Raw genomic sequence first — 26,803 nt, forward strand, 5'->3', positions numbered from 1 at the left:
CCCAATGCCTAGAACAGCACCTGACTCATAAGAGGTCCTCAATACACGCATGTCGAATGAATGAATGAATGGCTGGAGCCTGGCCTGGCCAGCCTTTATCCCAGACAGCTGGGTGGGGCCAGGACCAGCAGGGACTTACAATTTGGGGTGATTTTGGTGTTGAAACCTTCTTCCTTTGCTACTGTACATGGTTCCTTTGCCAAATTAAAGAGCTTTGACTCCATGTAGAAACTTGAAATGCAAAGATTTATAATCCTTGGCGAGGATGCGTAGAGGCTGGTTAGATTTGGTTATAAACCATTTCTATTGCCAGAAAATCCAGTCAGTGTGTTGTTTAAATTCACAGATCAAAATAAACAGCCATGGATTGAAATGAATTTGCTAAACCTCAGTATCCCATTTGGGTCAACATCATTGTGCATCCCCTTTCCTTACTGCTTGAATCTCATTAGATCAGGGGCTCTGTCTGCCTCCCCCGACGCCTTTGACTCTGCCCAAGATGACTAACGCCCACCTGAACGTAGAGCAACTTCCCTGAAAACGATTTCAAATGAAGAAAGAAGTAATCCATGAACTATTAACAGGGATTCTGTTCTCCTCTGGCCCTGGTAATTTCTAGAACATTGAATTAAAGAGTTCTCAGACCTTTACAAATTCTCAAGGCAAACATTATTAGCAAAGAGAAGCCCATACAGCATGTTAGAAAATTGCCAGAAAATGTCAATGGAATTTCTGAATAAAATAAAAAAGGTTGAAACTCCCCTTCCCCATCTTCTCCCCTTCTCCCTCCCTTCCTCCCCCTAACATGATTAGAAAGTCATTTCATGTGTCTTATATGTTTGGTCAATCAAAGGCAAACATACATGATTGATGGTGACAGGGAACACATTTAATTCATTATTCTTTACTTTGCAGCAAAATGATTTGTGTAAACTGTCTGCCTAGCATTAAAGGTAAAACAAACTTAGAAACCCCAAAATGTTATATTTTTGTCTAATATTTTCCTTTTGGTTTTATAGCTGTAATCACATATGGATTCTTTTATTTGGCTCTTGGCAAGGACTGAACAAAGGGGAAGCAACACAGAAAGATTACATAATATACAAAAGCCCTGTGCCTGTAGAGGATGGGGCCACAGAAACTGCAGTGGCCAGGACTCAGCGTGAAACCCAGGAGAAGCTGCCGCTCTCCCTGGCCCTCATCAGCCGGCAGGATATTGTCACTAATGTGAAGGAAGGCCCTCTTGACCAAGCCTCTGGTCCAACATCAAAATGAGCTCTTTCAGAGATTATTGGCCTTTTATTAATTGAGTGCATTTCTGAGCGCACCTGGGCATTCACTTGGCCTTTCCCCCGCCCCCTTACAACTTCTAACTTAGGTTTTATGGGTGCTACCCACCATCAGTGATTTTTCAAGCAAAAATATCAAAATGCTATTAAAATCTTAGGAATAAGATCTCAGATTCCCTTATTAAAGCTCTTGGTTATCACTGCCCTAAAGTGATACCAAATATAAATCTATGCCCAGAATAATGATGAGGAACCTGGAACTTTGAGGTGGCCGTTCTGCATATCTAGGGGGTGCAAAGTGAGAAACCACCATTGGTTCGATAAGGGAGATATTTTTGTCAAGATCTTTAAAGTTATCATAGCACTCTAAGTGTGCATAGCACTTTAGAATTTATAAGATATGCATTTAACTTAAATTATTTTCATTTGATACACAAGTATCGAGTATCATTTGGGAAATGTGCCTCATGCAGAGTAGCTGGCATTTCTGACCCTTTCTCCCCTGTAGGGTAGGAAGAAATAGGAGAAGAGGCAATAGAAGATGATGCTGGATGGGATTTGATAGAGCAAGGACCATGATGATGGAAGATCGTTGAGTTCTTAGCTCAGTGCTTTCCCCACTGTTACACGTTGCTTCCCCTGGAGAAATGTCTCAAATATGAGCACTACTTGGTTTTGTATTCAAATCAATAGCTTCTAAGAACAGACTTCACTTTGCAATATTTGTAGAAGTAGTATCCTAAGTTTCTCTAACCATGCCAAACTACGTGCTATAAAAATTAAGACATTTTTCAAAGGTGGGAAATTCTTACATCTGCACCCATTCCCTCCATGGTGCCTTAGTCTGGAAAAGACCCAGGCACTGTTGTTTTCCCTAGACCGTAATGCCTTGTCATGTGGGAGAATTTGTTGCTCAAGTCAAGTGCCGCAGTGGATCAGGGGAGGGAGATGATGACTTATTTGCTGAGGGGGAATGTAAGAAAGCTCAAAAGCATAGTCCCAACCTTCTGAAGGAGGGCGCAAGTGGGTCAGAATGCAGTATGGTAGATTTCCAATCGGGGTTTGCGGGGGGAGTCATATCAGTAAGAGGACATGCAGTCCAGAGGGTTAAACAATGCCAAGAAGAGGAAGAAAGGAAACTTTCTAACACTGTCTTTTCCAGATAAAGTTTTTAATTTTGAAAATTTGGGGGATTTCTCAAAATGTTAAATAGATAGTTTCCATATGACCCAACAGTTCTAGGTATCTTCCTAAGAGAAATGAAACCATATGTATTAATTTCCTCTGGCTGCTGTAATAAGTTACTACAAACTTAGTTGCTTACAACTGATTTTTTCTCTTCTTTTTCTGGAGGCCAAAAGTCTGAATTCAGTTTCACTGGACTAAAGCCAAGGTGTTTGCAGGGCATCTAGTTTCCATAAAACTAGAAAACAAGTATTCTGCCTCTAAACTATAATAGTAGGACAGCTGTAAGATAACAGTTATAGGCATTCCCATTCCAGAGGGGAAAAAATGGAAGGAAGAAAGGAGCTACCAGCCCCAAGTACCTTCAAAATCCAACCAGACAAATTCCATTGGGTTTTAAGATCCAGGAATAATCCTCTGTGGCTTAGAATTGGCATTAGGTAATATGATTCCTCCAAATGTGTTCTTTTTCAAAGTTGCTTTGGCTATTCTAGTGTTGTTGCCTTTTCATATACATTTTAGGATCAGCTTTTCTATACCTACAAAAAATCCTACTGCTATTTTGATTGAAACATGTTAAACCTATAGACCAACTTGGGGGAGCATTGGCTTCCATGAACATGGGTTCCAACCCATGAACGTGGTCTCTCCATTTACTTAGATAATCTTTAACTTCTTTCATCAGTGTTTTGTGGTTTTCAGCAAATGGATTCTGTACATTTTTGTTAGATTTATACATAAGTATTACATTTTGGGGGAGATATTGTAAGTGGCATTTTTAAAAAATTCAGTTTCCAATTGTTCATTGGTGGTATGTAGAAATGCACATTATTTTTCTATGTTGACCTTGAATCCTTAACTATGTTACGCTGGCTAGCACTTCTTCCAGGATATGGAATACGTGGAGTGAGAGTGGACATCTTTGATTTATTCCTACTCTTAGGGGGAAAAATATTCATTGTTTCACCATGAAGTATAATGTTAGTTGTAGGTGTTCTGTAGATGTTCGTCTTCTGAGGTTGAGGAAGTTCTTTTCTATTAATAATTTGACAAGAGTTTTTATTGTGAATGGATTTTGAGTTTTGCCAAATGCTTTTTCTGATTCAATTCATATAATCATGTTGTTTTTGTTCTTTACACTGTTAATATGGTGGATTACATTGACTGATTTGAGAATATTGAACCAGCCACTGTGCATTCCAAGATAGACCCCACTTGGTCATAGTGTGATTTATTTATATCTATTTCTCTCTCTCTCTCTCTCTCTCTATATATATATATATATATATATTTTATAGGTAGATATATAGATTTGATTTGCTAATATGTTTGTGAAGATTTTTTATGTCTGTGTTTGTGAGTAGATATTGTTCTACAGATTTCTTACACTGTCTTTGTCTGGCTTTAATATCAGGGTAAAGTTGACTTCATAAAATGAGTTGGGAAGTCTTTCCCTTCTATTTTCTGGAAGTGATTGTGTAGAATTGGTGTTATTTTTTCCTTAAATGTTTAGTAGAATTCACTAGTGAAACGATCTGGGCCTCAATTTCTTTTCCCAAAGGTTTTTAAAGACTAATTTAATTTCTTTAATAGCTGTAAGTCTATTTAGGTTATTTATTTAATCCTGAGTGAGTTGCCGCAGTTTGAGGTTTTTGAAAAATTTAGGAATTAGTCTAATTTATTTGAGCTGTTCAATTGATGTATGTAAGTTGTTTGTAGTTTTCTATTATTGCCTATCTAATGTCTTCAGGGTCTGTAATGATAACCTCTCTCTCATCCTTGATTTTTTGATTTGTGTCTCCCTCCCTCCCTTCCTTTTTTTTTTTCATTTTTTGTCAGTCTTATACATGTAAATTTTGCTGATCTTTTCAAAGTTTTTTGGTTGCATTATTTTCTTTCTTTTTCTGTTTTCTTTCTGCTTACTTTGGGTTTATTTTACTCTTCTAGCTTCTTAAATGGAGCTTAGGTTATTGATTTGATACTTTTCTTTTTTAATATAAGCATTTAATGCTATATATTTCCTTCTAAGCACTGCTTTAGGTGCATTGCACAGTTTTTGAAATGTTGTATTTTCTTTTTCATTTAGTTAAAAATATTTTATAATTCCATTTGAGACTTCTTTGACCCACGGGTTATTTAAATGTGTGTTGCTTAATTTCCAAGTATTTAGAGATATTCCTCTTATATTTCTATTATTTATTCGTGGTCTGATTTCATTATGGTAAGAGAACCTACTTTGTATGATTTCACTTCTTTTAAATTTGTTAGTGTGTTTTAATTTTATTTTATTTTTGGGTGCATTGGGTCTTTGTTGCTGCGCATGGGCTTTCTCTAGTTGCGGCAAGCGGGGGCTACTCTTTGTTGCGATGCGCGGGCTTGTCATTGCGGTGGCTTCTCTTGTTGCAGAGCATGGGCTCTAGAGCACAGGCTCAGTAGTTGTGGTGCACGGGTTTAGTTGCTCCGCAGCATGTGGGATCTTCCCGGACCAGGGCCTGAACCCACGTCCCCTGCATTGGCAGGCGGATTCTTAACCACTGCGCCAACAGGGAAGCCCTGTTAGTGTGTTTTATACAATCTATCTTGGTGAATGTTCCATGTGAGCTTACAAAGAATACATATCCTGATATATTGTTGGGTAGAGTGTTCTATAAATGTTCATTAGGGCCAGTTGGGTAGATGGTGTTCAGTTCTATACCCTTGCTGATTTTATGTCTACTAGTTCTACCCATTACAATGAGATGAGTGCTGAGTCTCCAACTATAATTATGGATTTGTTTAATTTAGTTTTGTAAAATTTTGCTTTGTGAATTTTGAAACTCTGCTGAGGATATATATGTTTGGATTGTTGCATTTTCTTGATGAACTGAACTTTTTGTCATTATATATTGTCCCTAATATCTTTGGCAATTTTCTTTGTTCTGAAATCTGGTAGACTTCAGATCTGATTTAATAGACCCACTCAATATTTCTTTTTGATTAGTGTTTTCATGAAAAAAAAATGTATCTGTTCTCATGATTTTTTTGTTTGAACCAAACTAACAATATATCTTTAAATTCTAAGTGATTTCCTTATAGCCAGCTTATAGTTGGGTCAATTAAAAAAATTATTCTGTGAATCTCCATTCGTTAAAAGGTGTACTAGACCATTTATATAAAATGTAATTATAGATATGTTTGGATTATATCTAATATTTTATTTTCTGTTGATTTTCTCTGTTTTAGTTCTCCTCTTTCCTCTTTATTTTCTTCTTTTGAATATTTTTAGATTTCATTTCATTTATAGTGTTTCTTATTATATAACTTTATGTAGTCTTTTAACTGATTGCCCTTGGGATTGTAATATACCTACTTAACTTTCCAAGTCTACTTAGATTCAGTGATTCACCAGCGTAATATAGAAACTTGCCAACCTATAGGTCTCTTTACCTTCCCCAATTTTTGTTGTACTTGTGTTGTTGAAAATGCCATCAGACAATGCTATAACTTTTTCTTTTCCGTCATCAAACGTATTTTAAAGAACTCAAGAGAAGTATAGTCTTTTATATTTATTCTGATATTTCCCATCTCTGTTGTTCTCTCTTCATTCCTGATGTTCCATCTTTCCCCTTGGAATCATTTCCATTCTGTCTGAACAACTTCCTTTAGCAGTTCCTTTAGATCAGTCTGTTGGCAACAAATACAGTTTTCCTTCATCTGACAATGTCTTTATTTCATCTTCATTCCTGAAGGACATTTTTGGTGGGTACAGAATTCTGGGTTGACTAATCTTTTCTTTCAGTACTTTAAGTATGTTGTTTCACTTCCTTCTTGCCTCCATTGTTTCAGGTGAGAAATCTATAGTCATTTGAATTGTTAACCTATAAGTAATGAGTCATTTTTCTCTGGTTACTTTCAAGATTTTCTTTTTGACTTTAGTTTTCTCTCATCTGATTACACTGAGTTTAAGCATTATTTCTTTGGGTTTATTCTGTTGGGCCTGAGATTCTTGAATCTCTAGGTTCGTCTTTGATAGAATTTGGGAAGTTTTCATTCATTATTTCCTCATATATATTTTCTGTACCATACTCTTTCTCCTCTCCTTCTGGAATTCCTATGACACAAATGTTGGACTTTTGAATATACCACAGGGCCCTGAGGCTCTATTCATGTTTTTTCAATATTTTTTCTTTGTTGTTCAAATTGTACAATTTATATTGATCTAGCTTAAGGTTTATTGATTCTTCCCTTTTTCATCTCCATCCTGTTATTGAGCCTCTCCACTGAGTGTGCTAGTTATTATATTTTTCAATTCTAGAATTTTCATATAATTATTTTTATCTTGTTTCTTTACTAAGGCTTTCTGTCTTTTAATTCTTTACAAAAGTGTTCTCTCTTAGTTATTGGAACATTTTATAATAGCTACTTTAGGCTCTTGTTAGATAATTGTAATATTTGTGCCATGTAGGCATTGGATGCAAATTGAGATTCTTTTTTTAGTTATTCATATGCCAAGTACTTTTTTTTATTGTATTCTCGACACTTTGTTTTTTTTATTATGAAATTCTGGGTCTTGTTTAAAACTTGCAAACACATTGATAATTTTATTGTGGCATGTAATGACCTGTTTTATTTTAGACTGAAATTCTGGCCAAGCTTCTATGGGTTGTAATTTCAATATGAGTTGAATTTTCAAAACATTGGCAGTGTTATTTGGATCTGTCCCACATCAATCTCAAACTGGGTGATAGTTTATATTATGCTTTAGTCCTCAAAATCTATATATGCTGTGTAGGGTCAATTTCATCCTTGCACAGCTCAGGCTGAGCCCAGGAGTTCATAAGTAATTGTAAGGGACTCCTTTCTTAAGTCCTCTTTCTCTGTGATCTCCAGGGGAATTTGAGCTTCCATAGGGTTTTCCTTTTTATCCTCTGACCAGAAAGCTGGGGCTTTAGCTACCCTGGTTTGTTATACACTTTCTGCTACTGTGTCCTCACCTGGACAAACCAGTGGGAGGACAAAGAGAGACAAAAAACAATAGGGCTTTGCCTCACTCTCTTTGGACCTCAGACCCTCTAGCCAGAAAAGTTTCTCCTACCTCCTTTTATCTCCCATTGCCACTGCTGCTACTGCTGGCACTGGGTGCCTTAGGGGTGGAGGTGCAAGAAAAGAGAAGAAAAGAAAAAAGAACCCAAACCATGATTTCCCCATTCTCTCTGAGTGTTAGGAATTGCGTCTACCGGTCTTTGAGCCAGAATGAGAGCTTCTCTTGGGGCTTTGTCTTTCCACATTCTTGTCTTCATTTACAGGTTCTGGGCTTCCTCAAAGTCAGGTTAGAGGATACCAGAGCAAAAACAATGGTAAACTCACTGCTGATTTGGTGGTACTTCCAATTCTGGTCATTTTCCCTAATCTGTTTGCTACCGTTTGTCTCAGAGACTTCAAGTAGCTGCTCCATGCATTTTGTCCAAGTTTAATAGATGCAATCAACGAAAGACACAGGGTGGAGTGTCCTTATTCTATTTTATCCAGAGCCCGAAAACCAGACATCACTTTAGAAACAGTAGTCTATGTTTGTCCTTTATAGCTGGACCAGGGAGAATATTGCCTCTAAGGCAGTGTCATCATCATCATGTCCTTTTAGTGTATTCAGTAATCACTCTCTTTGGGGTGAGTTTGAGGTAATCCACCTTTTCATCAGAGACTATGAATAATGTAACCTGGCAAGCTGCATTACTGTGGAATCCTGCGCATCTCCTGGCAGAACAATGGGAGGTGACTGTTTCCACTTCAGACTCATTTGGCTGATTTAGAGAAACTTTGGGACACCTGTAAAATGACGCTGAGATCAATTTAGGCATCCATCTGCCATCTTGAAAAATGGCATGCAATAAAACCTTTCAACTGGGTATAATTTTTGTAGTTTTTATCAGCTGCCACATGTATCCCACGGTAGCAAGAGTGATGCAGGCCCAATGATTAGGGTTTCAAGTACTAAGAAATACAGGTGTCCTGCCTGCCTTCTATGCTGTGCTTTGTGTACACTAGGGGATGGGAAGTAGGCTGGGAAGCGGATGGAATTAATTGACATTATATAAGTGAGAGATATCACTTCCTCCCTTTCCCCATACCGTGTCAGCAGGTAGAGTATCTCTGCCCACCAAAAACTAACATACAGCTCTATGCCCACTGACCTTGGGGTGCAGAAGCTCTTTGTTGTGGTCAAGTCTGCAAAGAGAAGTCTGTGTTTATGCCTAGCCTCCATATTTATGGTGTTGCTTTTTAGGACAATGGATTTAATTCGTCTCTCCTTTTTTTTTTTCCTAGACTGACAAAATAAATATCATTTCTTAAGGAGTTTCTATTGGTTTCCTGTTTCAGCTGAAGTTTGGCAGTGAGAAGGCCATTTATTTTAATGGTTGGGTATTTTTTCTTCTCCTTAAATGGACTAGTGAGGAAAGAATCAGTGAAAGAGGAATATTTGGTACCTCTTTCGGAATTTGGATTAGGTATTAGACTTGATCATCCAAAGATCTTGGATGGTGTCCCCCTGTCCAGATATATCCGGGGAACACTATGCTTTTCAGATGCGCCAGCACAGCCCCACCCGTCCTGTTCTCCGTCACTCGTGAAGTGTGAGGGGAGTTGTGGAGCTGTGCAGTGGGCAGAAGGCTGGGGTTGGGGGTGTGCTGTAAGCCTCTGAATTAGGACATGATTTGTTGTACGACCTCGCACTGCTTGCTCAAGCTTTCTGAGCTTCATATTCACCCACAGTAAAAAGCGGAAGAGCCTAGCAGGTTGCTGGAAAGATTACCAGTACATGACGGTACGTCACCCCCTTCTTGTTCCGTAGGGGTTGGTGGTACTGTTTGGGTTTCTATTTGTGATGAGATCTGACACTGGATTAGGATTGGGTCACTCATGGGGGAACACAGAGGGATGAACCTAATCTGAAGCCACTCTCTAGGGTGGTGTAAAGACGTCCCTCCCTATACTGCTTACAGTTTTGTGTTGCCAAAATCTTTGTAAGTGGCTGATATTGGGGGAGGTCCCTGGAACTCTGTGGTGAGATACAGAATTAGTAGAACTTTCTGCCTGAGTGCATTTTCTAGAGCAGTAGCATTGTTTATCAGCCTAAGTGACACTGGGTCCCTCAACCTTTCTGTCAGAAACCCATCCCCTACCCCCACAGCTAGATTTTACCTGCATGTACAGGTGAAACCTGGATGCACCTTTGTGGCTTTTCCCAGGCCTCTCAGTGAATGGAGATTTGCTGGCTGTTCTTTTCCATACGTAATGAATGTCCAGCTAGCAAGTGCAGCCCTGCCCAGGACAGAACCCTGCAGTGGCAGTGCCTGGAAGGAGAATAGCTGTGTGCTGGGCTGTGTTACCCGTGGAGAACTCAGAGAGCGTAGTGACCTCCCGGGTCCTGCCTGGAGGATTGATATGTACTATGGACTTGAACTTGCTCGTAGAACCAATGGGCACAGGAACAGAGAGACCTCTCCTTGACCAAGCGGGATTATCACACATCTTCTCTTTCTTCTCATCTTATACCAACTGTAGGATACCATCCTGGCAGTTTTCTGGGAATACTGAACTGTAACAAGGGCTAAAATCTTCCAAGAAATGCAACAAGAAGGAGGAAATGTGCCTTCCAGAACTCTTCTCAGGAGGCATACAGTTTGTGGTTGGACGGAATACTTTGGTAAACTCTTTGGGATAGGAGGGATGAGTTCCCTTGAACATGTTACTCCACGTTCAAGTAACAACAGATATTTTCTAATTTGCCTTCTGAAGAGTCGCGTCCACTTAATTGCAAGGCTTTTCTTTTGCTGAGGGGAGTATGCAAAATTGGGGCCAGGATTGAATTGCTGAGGGCAACAGAGGCTGAGGGCTCTGACCTGTGGCCATTCTTCTCTCTTTCATCCCCACCCAGCACTCAGCCTCTACTCCAAATACAAGTTAAACAAGTACTTTTAAAAATAATGTTTGAACAAGCATCGGAGTATTAGCATGCCTTTCTGGTGGACCAAGGACATGCCAGGTATCAGTTCAGAATCAGTCTGAACTGATACCTGGCAAACAAAGAGGAAACCAAGAGGAAAGCCATTTGCTAGGAGGGAGGATGAAAGATGAAAGTAGAATCTAGTGAGTCTCCACTGGAGGGATGTGGGCAAGAGTCAAGCCCAGAAATTGGAAGTAGCCAATCCAGTCTACCCATCAGGGTCTTTTTGTCTCAGGGCTCCTTTCAGGAGACCAGGCTGGGTCTTTATGTCCACGTATGACCTTTCTCCTATTTGGGGAGACAGTCAGTTCCTCCAAATACCTAACTTCTCTCTTATCATCCTATCTATTCAGAGTGAACTTGCTGGCCGCTAGGGAAGGGGAGGGGGAGGGAGGACCTCCAGGGAACACTGCTGTCTTTTGGGGATAAACTCAAGCTACTTAGTTTTTCTCCTCAGTCCAGAGGATCATTTGTTGATTAGTGATGTTCCAGGTTTTTCCAGTAGCAGCTAAGCAATAGGAAGCCATGAATCACTGGCCCAACGTCTAATTGGCTGTGTTCCCTTGTGCGAGTGGTAGAGATGTCTTCATAATCACCATCACCATCACCATCACCAACACTCATTATTTATGATAGAGCATTTACAGAACATCTACAGGGTACACACTCAGTAAGTGCCATCTTTTAGTATGATTAAGCCGCCAAAGCACCTATCACATAGGAAGCACTCAGAAAACATTAGCTATTTGCCAGGCACTATGTTAGGTGTTTTACATGGATCACCTCATTTCATCTGTCTTCCTAGGAAGTAGGTACTATTGTTGCTTTCATTTTGCAGGTGAGGGGATTGAGGCTTGGAGAGGTTATACAACTGGCCCAGGGACGTTCGGTGAGGCTGGGATTTGAACCCAGAGGCTGCATGTGCTTTGGTACTTCCTACATTGCTGCTGCACTCAGGATCATGGCCCCTCTTAAACAGAAACTGCTGAAGCCAGCTAAATACCTCAGCAATTTATAAGCTGTCCCCTTTCAGTCTCTGAACCAAATGTCATTTTGACGAGGCCTAAAATCCACTCTAGGAAGCCGCAGAGGGGAATTTCAAGTCACTTCTAACTTCCTGTGAAAATATTCTCTAGCTGGCAAGAGATTTTTCCAGGTAACAGTGAATACGCAATAAAGCGGGTGCCTCTACCTTGGGTACCTGGCTCACAAATAACCCATTTGGCTTCCCAATCACCCTGATACCTAAAACTAGCGGAATTTATGCTCGCGGCTTGAATGGCTCTGTTCAGCCAAAAAGCAAAAGTTTATGGCTGAAACCCTTTGCTCTGAAATGAAATCTAGTCTCTTTGGCTCGACTTTATTAGGCCCGTATTGTACAGCGATACGAGACATAAGTATCCAGAATCTGCTGTCACTAAAACAGAACTGAGAGTTGGCAAACATTTTTGTCCTCACACTCAACACTGTGTCCTAAAATGGAAAAGTTAAACAGAAATAAGGGATACAAATAGGAGCCATTTTCTGAAACTTTAATTTTAATTGAATTAAATATAGCTGTGTCATTGTTCTCTCTTTACACAGCCCACATTGAAGTGGAGACTAAGTTATTATTGGGGTCATTGGATCAATGGAGAGAGACTAGGTAGATAAATCTGGATCCCTGAAATATTGTCTAGACTAATTATCACAGCAACCCAAACACTGGGATACCCATCTTGTGCTTAATTATCTACAGGCTTTCTCTGTAACTGGCTCCAATATTTAGTGATACTCATAGAAAGCATCCTTTTTCATCTCTTATTCAAATCCTTTGGGCCATGATTGATTCTCTGGTCCTCAAAGGCATGGTCCTGGGGCTTCCCTGGTGGCGCAGCGGTTGAGAATCTGCCTGCTAATGCAGGGGACACGGGTTCGCGCCCTGGTCTGGGAAGATCCCACATGCCGCGGAGCGGCTAGGCCCGTGAGCCACAACTACTGAGCCTGCGCGTCTGGAGCCTGGGCTCCGCAACAAGAGAGGCCGCAATAGTGAGAGGCCCGCGCACCGCGATGAAGAGTAGCCCCCGCTTGCCGCAACTACAGGAAACCCTAGCACAGAAACATAGTAATGAATCAATCAATAAATAAATCTTTAAAAAAAAAAAAAAAAGGCATGGTCCTCAAAGAGAATACTTGTTCTATGTTCTTCACTGTCTTTGGGAATACCTTTGCTACTGTACGTGTGGTCCATGTTGGGGAGTATTTATGTTGCCTGGGAGCTTGTTAGAAATGCAGAATCTTAGACCCCACCCCAGGACTACAGAAAGCACATTTTACTAACACCCTTGGGTGATTCACATGCTCTTCAGAGTTTGGGAAGCACTGGACTCACAGCCTTAGACATGCCCACTGGTGAGAAACTATCCTGTGTTAACTTCAGTGGATGCAGTGGGATTCTCCCCAAACTGTCTAAAATATTGAAGATTTTGCAAATGCATAGGTAATTCTCTAACGATTTGTCTTATCAAAAGCAACCTCATAATTCCTGTGCTGATTCAAATGCTTTTCTATCTAACTCCTTTCTTTTTCTCCCAGTTCTTAATTAGTTAATAGCAAACAGTTGTTTTTGGTCTCAATTTTAGAATTTAGGAGTAATGGAATTGCCAAATGCAGCCTTTGCTGGGCTCAGTCTATTTCCTGTTGAATTGTTGTTTGACCCTACATTGGAATTCAGAAGAGTACAATCCAGAAGATAGAGGGCTAGGTCACATTGGAAAGAAAGCATAGTCATGAGACGGAGCAAAGGGGGCTCCTTTCTGCAGGGAGTGCGGTGGGACTCCTAGCTAGTAAGAGGTAGGACTTCTGTTAGATTGGCAAATACACCAGTTCCTGAGAGTCCCTTCTTTCAAATTCAAGCCTCCAAGGTATTGGATCTAGAATTTAGAAAACCGTAAGCCACTTGCTAAGTAGCCCAAGATGTTCTGTGATGACAAAGTTTCCCAGAAATGTACTGCTCAGTAGGAAGTGTTCTGGGAAGTTTAAAAATCACCCGACTCTACACGTTCCCTGTGAGATGCCAAGAATGCAGAATTTTTCAGCATTCGGGGGCAGAAATTGGTTCCTTTCATGGTCAACACTAAATGCTATGAAGTTAGCAGCACTGACTTGTGATTAGGTGCCTGGAAAAATTGTGCTTGTTTCTTTGTGTCTCTTTCTCCAGTTTTGTCTTGCTCAGTTCAATTCAACAAATATTAATTAAGCACCTCTTATAAGCACCTCATAAGGTAGTATGCTGCTGGTTCTAGAAGATACAAAGTTGAATGCCTAAGAGAGGGTCTCGTGTTCCAAAATTCCACTTTATTGTAGTTCTTGTCAGATGTTAGAAGACTCAGATACTGTGACGGTAGCTAATGACAACTAATGCATACTGAGTGCGTACTGCCAACCAGGGAATGTTCTAAGCATTCTTTATCCATTATCTCTTTTAGCCCTCCCAAGCTCACCAGAGGTGGGCATGATTTGTGTTCCCATTAAGGCAGGGCAGAGCACATCAATTTGGGGAAATGAGGAAAGTCCTCACAGACGAGGTGGCATACGATGGGAACTTTATAGGTAGAGTTGGATCTTGACAGCTGAAAATGGCCACAGAGAGATGTCTGACAGTAGGATCAGGGAAACGAAGTGGTGGGGAGATCAGAGGGAGGAAGTTTTCAGAATAGCATTGCTGGTCTCCATGAGCTGCTCCTTGAAATAAAGGATTCTGTGACTTAGTACCATGTTGCCCCTTTGGAGATTTACAATTCATAGTAACATGTGAAATACTCTGAGTTGCACTAAAAAACTCCCCAGTTTGGCTTTGTGAAATCCAGCACTTCCCAAATGTATTTCTTCCATTCAACAAATATTGAGCTACTGCTATGTTCCATGCACTGTTCCAGGCTCTGGAGACTCAGGTGAATTTTTCTGCCTTCAAAAAACCTATATTTTAATGGGGACACCATAGAACTCCCTCTTCACTCTCTTATGTTCAAGGGGACACCTGTTAATAAGTTCTGTCGAGGGGCTACTTTGGGAAATCGTAGTTGGGAATAATCCTACTTTACTGGAATTTGGGGCAAATTGTGAGAAGTAAGGTTTGTAAGATAGAGTAGGACCAGCACAACTGCAAATGCAGTCCGTGGATGGGTGCCGTGAACTGTTTGCTACTCATCCACGAAGTGGCAAGTACAGAAAATGAGAGGAATGCTTAGGAACTTTTAGAGCAATTTGACAGATTAATTTTATATTGGTTGAATCTAATGATAGAAATTTTGGACTTGTAGTTTGCATGTCTTGTCTATATTCTTTTTTTGTTTTTTGGAAATCATTTCTGTTAGATTTTGCAGAAGTTTGAGTCTGCAAAACGATGGATACTAGAAGTAAAAACAAAACCCTGGTCTCTCACCCCAAATGGGTTGAGAAGCTCTGTTCTGGAAAATCCTGCCTGCCAGGGACTGAATTGTTCTCCTGAGGATTGCTTGGCAGGCGTCTGCTTGAGAACACTTACTTGCTGCTTGCCCTACCCAGATGAGAATTATTTTTAGTAGTATTTTAAGAACCTTATTATTTGAAGCACAAGTGAGAATGTTCTTAACTATTATCAAGATTGCAAAACCAAAGTCCTATTTGGACAGATAGTGAATAGGCCCATCTTTAAAAAGGCCTGGCAACACTTAAGCATAAATACCTTTTCTACATTGGAGAGGAAAAAAAGAAAAGGGTAGAACAACCTACCTATGTATTAAAAAAATTACCAATTTCCTGCCACATAGGCCACACTTTCTGAAATAATTTATAAATAATAATTATTTTTAAAAGTTCTCATATCACTCTTTCTGTTAACCCTTCCTTTAACTTCAGTTCCTCTGGCATTCTGTGTTTTCAGAAGTAACCTAAGTTGGAGTAACATAGCAGGGGGGAAAATACCCTGTCTGCTAACTCTTTTTGCGTGTGGTGTGGTCTGTTGATCTCTCTCTGAACACTTCATGTGGGCTGATCTTTTTCTTCATAATGCTTGATGGAAGAAATCTCATTTGATAGCCTGCAGCCCACTAGTCTGGGAATAAGAGATTCGGTGGAAGTCCACCCCAGAATTAATCTTTGGAGTTGTTTATTTATTTGTTCAGTGCTGAAGCAACCAGTTATCTTGCATTCCATCAAATTCCAAATAATGTGTTTTAATTGACATTGTCCCAAAGCCTTTGGAAAAATCTGAGATCCTTTCGTTCTATTCTCACATTCTGGAAAATACAATCTGAAATAGGCCATAATTGTGGAATGCCAAATCATTATGGAGTCCCTGAAATCCAATGCTGCTCTCGGAAGGACAGCCGACCTGAGTCCACATCCAAGAAGGACAGCGTTGATGTGCAATTTGGCACAGAGAAGAGATATATTCTTTTTTTTTTTTGAAGAGATATATTCTGAAAAGGTGCAAATCACTGTTGGTTTCCCATCTCTTCTGTTTCTTTCCTTTGTTTTCAACTTTATCACCAGTTTCCTCCACCCCCCAGAAAGCTGTGCAGCGAGGCTTTCTCTGTTCTGGCACTCGTGAGGAGCTAAGCTAGCAAGACTCAAGCGTTTTGTTTTTTAATTCTACAAGTTTATGTTGAGGCGAGGAAGAGAAGGGGAAAGAGCCGCATGCCCACTGGTGGTTAAAACTGTGGCAAGTTTGTTAACATTGGAACATAGAGGGAAATAAAGGAGGAGAGAGAGAATCCAGGAATTGGGTCAGTGATAAAGTCTTCTTAACAATCAGTTGTCCTTAGCATTGTTCTTTCCAGCAAGAAATGATTGGATGCAACATTGAATCAAATTTTTCCCAGTGGCAGAGCATGCCGTTGAGGGATGGGGATGAAGGACCCCACTCATTCTAGTGACCAGCCCACACCCTCATCACCCTAGAGCCCATCAATGCTGATTCCATGTTGATTACTGTAATTAAGAGCGTGACACATTCTGTGGGTGTTCTCTGTTTTTTGTGGGCATAAATATGTTTTTGTGGAATCTCAGATACGTCGGCCAGTTCCTGTCAGTGTGCTCTGTTTTAGACGGTCACATTACAAAGGACAGTGACAATGTATTGTGTAATTTATATGTACAAATATTCATTCAGCTGTAGCTAATTGATTCTAATTAAGGACTTTTATGGTTTAAAACTATACATCCTTTAGAGCAAGAATATCGAGAATTTGGATAGATTTTTAAAAAATCATAAATGTAATAAATACCTGCTATTACAATAAATAGTCTTCTACTACCAGTTTTGGGCAATACTGGTGTGTATGTTACAACTCACCTCTTCTTATTGCAGCTATTAACATAATGGTCATTGATTTTTATAATTTCCTCTTAGTTCATTATATCTGATGTGCACAACATAACGTATATTTGGATTAAAACAATGTACTTGTTTTCAATTAAATAAGGATTGGTATATGATAGTCTTTGGAATTATTCATACGACTCTGGAGGTAGGGATGGACTTCTGCAAAATTATTTGGCTGTAATCAACATAGTTATTCAGACTCTTTGCTGGAAACAGAAATCACAGTGATTGTAACATACCGCAGCTGGGATGGTTGATTTTTCACATTCACTGGGCTGTTAGTGTTAGAGAAACACAGTTTCACCCTAATCAGAGAAAGCATAAAATATAAAAGGTGTCGTTCCTGACCCACCATTAGTAACACATGCAAAATCTGGGAGCAAGAAGGTGTTACTTCCCCCAGAGCCACGGCTGATGTTTCCAGTTTGATGGTGCCTTTGGTGGTGGAACCATCGGCCCCCAGATTGGTGTACAACCGTTTACTTAAGGGATTGAACTAGACTGGTTGAAAAATTAGGTAATGAAGGGCAGATAAATAAGACCATGAGAAGTGTGGATGAGCGAGCCCCATGGCTCAGATCTCTTTTCTCACTGAAGATCTGCGAGTGGTTGATGAATAAGGACCCGGAGCACATCACCTGCTCATTTTTGCTAGGTGCTCTTCTGAAGCAGCGGGAGTTTGATGTGACAGCCAGAGGAGAAATTGCTGCCTCAGGAAATGCTTTGCCTTTGACTGATTGTTGAATGGCTGGCAAATTAATTTTGGCACCTTTCCCTAAGTCATTTTGGTCCCATTCTTTCATTTTTCTGCTGGGAAGTGTGTATTCACATTACAGTTAAAAATATTTCGACAACACAGATGTGGAGAACAGCATGTACTATTTTAGGCAAGAAGTTGTAGGCTGGGATGGTTCCATTTTATAGAATAGAAATGATGCCGTCGTGCTCTGAGAGGAGGTCTGAACTCTCCTTTCAGCTCGACTTAAAATCAATATTACTTCTCGCTGACTTCTCACAAAGTCAGGGGCTCCAGGGTTTAAGATCTTGCGTTCTTGAGGAGCTTTTCCTCTTCAATACTTATATTCCGCAAACCCTCCAAGCCCCCCAAGATCCTAGCACCACTGCTTCTCTATATATTTACCCTTTCAATCTCTAGCAGGAGGTAATATGGTGGGTGGTTAACAGTATGAACTCTGAATCCTGTTTGTACCACTCATTGGCTTTGTGACCTTTAGTGGGTTACTTAGCCTCTCTGTGCCTCTGTTAAAGGGGACTTAGAATGACAGTAACTCGTTCTACCGTCTCTAGATCTCTTTGTTCACTGTCAAGTGTTTTCAACTCAACAAATTGTATTTTATACTAATTTTTCCTTTCCTAAGAATGTATTTGATTACGGCTAACAAAACTAAAAGGAATGTGTATTTTGCTTTTGCTTTTTTCAAAATAAGTGAAAGGTGCTATGCTTGAGAGTTAGAAAGGGAAACTTTGATGAGAAGGGGTAATTGAAGCCCTTGCCTCGGGATGAAGATTGAGGTTCTGTTGTCTGAGTTTGTGACACATTACAGTGTCATAAAGCTGGGTGCTCTATCCCTGACTCTCCTGATGGGATAACCTGTTCCTGTCATTGTTCTGCCACAACTTGTCATTCTTGCCCTTAAGGATTGAAGGGTATAAGTGTTAATTATAATTACTGATTCTCCTTATATTTATACGTATTGGTTTTTTAAAAAAAATTTACTTGTGGTAAAATACATATAACAAAATTTACCATTTTACCATTTAAATCATTTTCAGTAAGTTTTTGTGTGTGTGTGTGTGTGTGAACATTTATCAGAACCTGAAAAATTTGTTAACTTATCAATAGGGAAATTGTGTTAAAGATGTAGAAATCTTAAAGGGTTATAACAATGAATTTAAACTCCTCAGCTTTTAGACAGTCCATTCAGTACTTCTGCATCTTGCATTATACATACCATCTGAGCATCTGCATATGTCTGTGGAAGAGGCATTTTGCTTTCCAGAAAAGTTCTGTTCATTTTTTTTTTCCAGTTTTTTGACTTTTAGTCCTCAAGCATTGCAGATCAGCCACAAACTTGCCGGAAACGAAATGTGGAAAAAAATCAGCAAAAGTAAGATGTATATCGTCAGATATATCTTAGACAGGTATATGTGATGCTTTTTCTGGCAAAGAGAAAAATATGGGAAAATAAATACCAGTTTAAATAAAATTCAGTTAGTAACTAGAATGGCTCATAAGACACAGAATATGCTCAAAAATATTTGCTGAATTAATGAATCAATGAACAATTTATACTAAGTTCAAAAGAAACATGAATATAATATTTGTATCCTAAAAAGAATTTATTTCTACTTAAAAAGTTTAGCGATGAACCTACAATAAAATTTGGTCTCAAGAGTAGTTCCATTAGGACATAGAGGCATGAAAATAATGACCATAACTAAAAGAACCAAATTAAAATCATATTAATTGAGGAATAGCACCAACAATCAATAATAATTGAGATAAAGCTTCATATTTTCATTATTTTTGAAAGCCAAGTGGAATATTTAAATTAGCAACATAAGCAACATATTATAAAAGGAATGTCCCTGCTAAAAGAATAGGCTGAATTCTTCTACTTCAAGAAAACTATTTGCCCATAAAACTCAACTATGAGGATTTATGATTGGCAATCCCTCAGATACTATCCTATTTACCAATAAAAAATTATGATAACATAGTGCCCCAAATATTATATATTTCAAACTATTTACTAATGCAGACTAAGCTTCTTCAAATTAGTTGGAATTAATAACCTTTGCTTATGAAGTCAAGAATATCTTTTATTTGAAAAAATGAGTTGAAATCTTATGAGTCGGGGAAATTAAAAAGTTTGTGCTTAGCTAAACACATAGCAGTTAATTTTTAAAATCATAAAGTTTAGCAGTAGAAAAGGTTGAGTCCTTTTGTTTTGAAAGACCCCACTCTGGGGAAGACTGATTTGTAGATGAACAATCCATACCCAGCAGTATTGCATAGCACACGTCTAACGTGTGGTGGTAGGTTAGAAGCAGCACAAACTAATGAGGTTAACCCACATAATCTAATAACCCAGCCAGAACACAGAGCAGACGTAGCATAGAAGCAGGGAGCATTCAAGTTATTTCTAAATTATTCCTAGCTTTTGTATTCCAGAGCATCACCAAGTAGATGGTGGGTGTGCATTTCCCACTGTTTCCAAGTCTCTTTCATTTCCCCCAGTTAACTGACTATTGGGTCATAAGCAAGATGCCTTTTTTTATTGGCTGTTTCTGGTCTTAGTTGCAGCATGCGGGTTCTCCGTTGTGGCGTGTGGGCTTTTCTCTAGTTGCAGCGTGCACGTTTTGTTTTTTTTTTTCTCCTCTCTCTAGTTGTGGCATGCGGGTTTTCTCTCTCTAGTTGTGGCACGCAGGATCCAGAGTGCGTTGGCTCTGTAGTTGTGGCACGAGGGCTCCAGAGTGCGTGGGCTCTATAGTTTGCGAAACCCAGGCTCTCTAGTTGAGGCGTGGGCTCAGTAGTTGTGGCGCGCGGGCTTAGTTGCCCTGCAGCAGGTGGGATCTTAGTTCCCTGACCAGGGATCGAACTCGCGTCCCCCGCACTGGTAGGTGGATTCTTTACCACTGGACAACGGAGGAAGTCCCAAGATGCCTTTTAATTCAGTACCAGCACAGGACATTATTAAGAGCCACTTCCAGTTGGCTGGGAAGCTCCTTTTCATCCTCCCCCTTATCTAACCTCCAGTGGAAGTGAACTGGGGAGACAGCAGCTTACAGATACCCAAGGACCACACAGCCTGCCTGTCTTCCTGCCTTGGGAATCCATGACATCCCCAAGCTCCCAGAGGGGCTCAGCGTTCTTGTTGTTTTCACTTTATACTTTTAAATGGTCGATTCCAAGGTAAAACCTTTCCAGAAATAGCTAGCGTGAAGAGGGCTGTTGGGAAAACCAGTTGAACTTGATTAATTACGACAAAAAAAAAACAACAAAAAACATTTTAATGACATTTTGGTTAAGACCTTTCTGAAACTACATTTTACTTTTTTTTTTAAATTATTTTATTTTATTTATTTATTTTTTAATTTATTTTTGGCCGCATTGGGTCTTCGTTGCTGCGCACGGGCTTTCTGTAGTTGTGGCGAGCAGGGGCTACTCTTCCTTGCAGTGCGTGGCCTTCTCATTGCAGTGGCTTCTCTTGTTGCAGAGCACAGGCTCTAGGCACGCAGGCTTCAGTAGTTGTGGCTCGTGGGCTCTAGAGCGCAGGCTCAGTAGTTGTGGCGCACGGGCTTAGTTGCTCCATGGCATGTGGGATCTTCCTGGACCAGAGCTCGAACCTGTGTCCCCTGCATTGGCAAGCAGATTCTTAACCATTGCGCCACCAGGGAAGTCCTACATTTTACTTTTCGTGATATTCAAGGTGGTGTTGGAAAAATCTACTTTTTTCCCAAAGTAGAAATAGATATGTTGTTTCATGTTATATATATATGCTCACTGCAAAAGCCTTCAGACAATACAGAAATCTATAGAGAAAAAGTGTCATTCTACATCTCAGAGATAACAACTGTTACTGTTTTGGTATAAAGCTTTCTAGATTTTTCTACGGCTTTACGAACATTCAGATAATTATAGGGTGTTTAAAAATAGGGTCAGACTATACACACTATTTAGTAATGTGCCTTTTAAGGTAATTTTTCTATGAAAATATATACATTTTCATCATAATTTTTAATTGCTTCCCTGTATTCCACGGTATAAACCTACCATTTGTGGTTATTTCTAATTTCTTGTTCTAAGAACAAGAAGAATGTTCTTGTACATGTGTATGTGTATACTTACCTACTTGTTTCTTTGCTATGAATACTTAAAATGGAATTGTGTAAAAGAGTATGCACTTTTGTACATTTTGATAACAATTTAAAAATTGCTCTCAAAAATTTTTATCGATTGTGGATGAGTGCCCATGCCTCCACATTCTTGGAAATCATACAGGTTTAGGAAGAAGTGGTGCTTTAGAGGGGACATCCGTCTAGTCTATGAGTTTAGGGGCATGGAAGGCTTCACGTGGTGATGGGGTATGTTCCTGGTTGTTCAGGAAGGTCGCCACGACACAACCAGTGCATTCATTTGTTTGCCAGATGGGGTAACCCCACTTTCCTTTTACTATCCTATCTTAAACCCTTCTCCTGTGTGCTTCTCCCTTAGATTGAGGAAGACACGTGGCAGAAATACTACTTGGAAGGAGTCTCAAATGAAATGTACACAGAATATCTCTCCAGTGCCTTCGTGGGTCTGTCCTTCCCTACTGTTTGTGAGTAAGTGACCGCTAACCATATGCTCTTTGGCTTTCAGAAACATTTAACGTGTCTCTGGAAGGAAATGCACCCCACCTGTGGCCAGCACAGTGTGGACACTCGACAATTACCAAGTGTCCTGTGCTCAGCCTTCTGTGATGAAGGGGAAGGTGGGTCATTATATGGTCCCTGCCTTAAGGATTTCTGCTGGCTCTCCTTTCCCTCCAGTCCTGAGAATCTCAGGCTTGGATTCATCATTTGCCCTAAATTATGAACTGCAGTTTTCCTGCATATCTTGAATTATGCCCCTATGATGTAGACACATGTATGATGGGTAGCATGAACCCATGCCTCTGACTTTACCAGGGCAAAACCCAATCTTGCTAGCACCTTGATGAAAGAAATTCTAATCTCTTTTAATTAAGTCAGGTCATAAAGACATCAGAGAAGCCCCTGTTCAAAGTGCTTTCACTATTTCCTGAGGCAATGTGGAACCAAATGTACACAGGGAGGCCTTGAAATAGTCCTGAGTGGTTTAGCCCCGAGATGGACAACTGGTATGTTATAACAATAAAAAGGCTTAGCATCTCCTTGTACTGGCTCAGCAAGATGGATTTGAGCAAGGGGTAGCCCCAGCCTGCATGACCCCTCGAGGTAGAACAGGTTATCATTTAAGGGGTATGACGTCAGGAGCTCTAGGTGTCCCAGACCCCAAGAAACGTCCACCAGGACGATGCCTCAGATTCCCCACCTAGAAGCTCAGATGTTGGATGTAAGTCAAACAGGGACTTTGTCCCTATGAAAACACAGACTCCCTGGGAATGCTGAAACATGAAGCCCGATACTTTGACACTATAGCAAAGAATTTGGTAAACTCAGTCTCACTGATAAAAACTGGGAAGAAACAGGGGAATCTGGGAACCCACTGGGCTGAGAAAGAAGAGCTCGTCCCTTGTGCTGTCTGCCTGCCTGCAAACCAAACCCACCTTCTGGAAAGGGCGGCCTGAAGAGGACAGTCCTGGGGGGCTCTTGGGTTCCTCTGTCTCATAGTTTGCTGTTCTGTGCACAGCAGAGAGGGGCCAGAGCACCTGGTAGCTTGGTGTTTACCTGTCAGTGACTTCTGTCAGTGAGCACAGCAGGTGCACCCTGCCTGTCCCTGGGCCCAGACCCTAAGCAATCCAAAATGGTTTGACTGTTTACTGAGATTTCTCACCCTGTCTCGAAGCGAAAGTTTAAACGCTAAATGGACCGGAAAAGGGCATAGGTAATTGATTCCGAAGGAGTTATTTTCCGAAAATGGATGCCCCATTGTAACTCCCGTGTGTTCCTTTCTTTGAGAGCCGTTTCTCATTCTGCCATAGAAAGGAGTTAACCATTCAGAGGCACTGGGTCCTGGAACACTGAGGCTGTCCCAGGGGATTTTCTCTGTCTTGGAGCGTGGCCTGCCTGGGATAAAAATTCCAGGAGGATTCAGGACTTATATTAGAAGCTCGTCCTATAAAAAGACAATCGAGGCCTCTTAGGTCTGGTGTAGATGTGGTCTGAGCCCACAGCAGAACTGCCAACACCCGGAGGAGTCCTGTGGCACCTCAGGCATTAGCAGGGGAGTATGTGAAGTCCCCTTCTTTGTCTTTGAGTCTCCCGGGCTTGATTGGTGTCAACATGAGTGCCGCCTTGCAAATCCTTTAGTCCATGTCCCTCCACCACCCCCTTCCTTCTTTCCCACTGCTTCTCTTATTTTGCCTCTGGAAACTGAGTGAGTTCATTTTAAGAGTGTTAACCTGGAAGGTTAGAACTGCTCCCTCTAAAAGTTCCAGCTGGGATACCTGTGGGGTCAGTTTGACTCACATATTTGTCCTACACAGTGTTTCATTTCTTAAAAGTTAGTCGCCAATGTTTCAAAAAGGTGGTTCTTCACATAAAGCCTAGATTCCTGGCCTCTTTTGAAAATCTGATGAACCAACACGGGACTTGCATTTCTACTGAATGCTAAGGGACTCCAGTTTGCTGTAAGGAGGGGTTTAGTGAAGGACCTCCCCTCCCTGATGTCTTAAACTGGCCAGATTTGCATTTACATCAGGGCCTGGCCCCCTCGATGTGTGAGTTTGCCAACTCTGACCCATTGGGTGTGTGAAACTTCTCTGCCCTTTGGAGCCGGCTCAAGAGCTGGGCAGTAGTCTGTAAATATTTCCGTTGACTGATTTGCTTGTTGACAACATGTTTGGAGAAGGAGAAGATCCCTCAGACATACCTTGTTGTCAGAGAATGTGGTGTTTGTTTGGTACAGCTTCTGGAATACAAAAACGAAAAACAAAAACCAAAATACCGTCATGAAAAACTTCTGATGTGAGTGAGAATGTGTTCAACTGACTGCTGTTATTCGTTTAACACAATGATACAGCAGAGGTAGAAATAATCAATAAAGAAAGGACACTTAATGAGATTTAGGAACATCCCAAAACATTGAAGCTCTCCTCAAGCATTTGATTATCTGGAGGCTTAATTATCTGTGTTTTCTACTTTAAATTAAAGAAAAGCCATAACTCAGAGTTACCAGCAGTTTAATGATAACACTCTTCAATTCAGGTTAATTAAAGCACAGCCGTAATTAGAGTGTAGGGTTGTATATCACCAGGCTGGCGCATAAGTATTTTCATTACAGTAAGAATTGGCTATTCAATTTCAAGATGACATGAAGGACGCCAAAATATATTTTCAGCTGGTTCATGTAGAAGAAAAAGAGTTGGAGAATATTCTGGGTATAATGAAGCACTGATAAAGTATACAGATTTTCAGAGCTGTCTCTGTAATTATGCACGGCATTAAAACAATATGCAGCCAATAACGTCTTGAAGCATGAAAAGAAATAAATTTGCTCTTCCCTTGGGCTGGCAGAGTGCCCCCTTGCAGGGTAGGATCACCACACCGAAAAGATTGGAGTTTTCTCAGAAGCTGGGAGAGTCATTCAGTGAAAAGCTAAGGGGGCAGGATTAACGGGTGAAATCTGAGGTCGTTTCCCAAGAGAACAGATGCAGGAGGAGGAGAGAGAGAAGGGGCAGGAGGCCCCCAAGTTGAGCTTTTTAAGAATTTCGAGCAGAGAGATGCTTTCTCCGGCTCAGGTAAGACTTGCGCCAGCTTCTCTGCACCAGCCTTTGGCCTTCACGTGTGTATCACCAGAAGACGGAGCTTTGTTCCAAAAGCAATAACTAATTTAGACAAAATGCAGTATCATTTCTAAACATTTCACTTACATTTTCTCATTGAATCCTCACAACAATCCTGTGACGTTTATGTGAATATTACCATCCCTGGTTTATAAAGGAGGACACTGAGACTCCGAGGACGTTGGTGTCCCCTTCCAAAGCCACCTAGCAGACAAGTTACAGGACCAGGATTTTGCTGCTGGGGCCTCATGCAGTTGGGAACAGCTTGGTGGATGTGGTAGATGAAGGCTGGCTAATTAAGAATCTCCTGGGGAGCTTATTAAACAGAGAGGATTCTAGGTTCCATCTCCAGATTTTAATATCTGGGGTAGATCCCCCAAATCTGCATTTTTTTATAGGTAAGTGGGGGTGATTCTGATTCAGTCTGATGACTGGGGACCCCCCAGCAACCCCATTCTCCACACCACAGGCTGGAATAACTTATTCCAACTTCGGGCTCAGTCACTGGAATGTTTCTGATTTTTGCCAAATCATAGAATTGTAGGTGGGCCACATCTTACAAGCTAATGTTAGGATTTGGGCCTTTGTGGGCACTTCCTCTCCATTGCTCCTTCTTCACGAAGGGTATTCTGCAATCTCCATGGATATAGGAATGAGTCCGCCCTCTACCATGCCAGGCAAACTGCTGACTGCTCTCCCCACTCCCCACGCCTAATCCAAATCAGAATAGGAAAAAGACGTGGGGGTACTGAGCCCTTTAATGCTCTCAGTCAGGTTTCCACTGGGGATCATAAAAGCAATTTCAGGGTGGGGAGAACAGTTAAGCACCAACTGCAGAGAAGGACAATTTAGGGTGCCACAAGCCAGATGCCTCTTGGCCTTGATGGACACCATGGTGGGTATGTCCTGGACCTTCCTCAGGATGCTCTTAGGATGTTCCTTTTAAGGGCCAGCAACTCCTGAGCATTTCCCTTTGGTTTTGCATAGTTGACTTGCCCCTGGTCTGTGTGGCAGGAAGATCAAGGCAAAGGAGCTATGGGATCTGAAAGAGAGGGTGCCACCCATTGTTCTCTGAACACCAGGAAACCACCCGCTTCCTTTTCCCTCCCACTCCCCATCTTCCTCAGTAGGTGACTGTGGAAGGTGCAGATGGCTAGTGCCAGCCAAGCCTGCAGGAAGCCGGGGTTGGGGTATGAGGCTATGCTTGCCACGAAGGGGTCCTTTTTTTTTTTTTTTTTTTTTTTTAGGGGTCCTATTTTTGAGTGGTTCAAATAGTAGGATGCTGTGTGATGTCAGGTAGCATGAGCTGTGGAGTCTCAAAGGTCTGGGGTCAAACCCACTTGCTGGATATGTGATTTGGGACAAGACAGTGGATTTCTGCCTACCTCCTTCTTTTGATAGTTACCAGCTGCCTGACCTTGGGCTCAGTGCTCCCCCCAGTTTCCTCATCTCTAAAATCGGAATGATAGAACTTGTCTCTCAGTACCAGCTAATGTCCTTTTCCCCC

General features: G+C 40.9%; 1 protein-coding gene across 12 annotated transcripts in view; it reads left to right on the forward strand.

Moving 5' to 3' along the window:
• KCNMA1 (potassium calcium-activated channel subfamily M alpha 1) overlaps positions 1-26,803 on the forward strand; it is a 751,659-nt gene that overhangs the window by 562,819 nt on the left and 162,037 nt on the right. For all 12 annotated transcript variants that reach the window (XM_057531254.1, XM_057531255.1, XM_007166550.2 and 9 more), the window contains exon 15: positions 22,044-22,153. In XM_057531254.1, the coding sequence (XP_057387237.1) occupies positions 22,044-22,153 (110 nt within the window). The remainder of the gene's footprint in view (positions 1-22,043; positions 22,154-26,803) is intronic.

This window comes from Balaenoptera acutorostrata, chromosome 16, assembly GCF_949987535.1.
Source record: "Balaenoptera acutorostrata chromosome 16, mBalAcu1.1, whole genome shotgun sequence".
NCBI lineage: Eukaryota > Metazoa > Chordata > Mammalia > Artiodactyla > Balaenopteridae > Balaenoptera > Balaenoptera acutorostrata.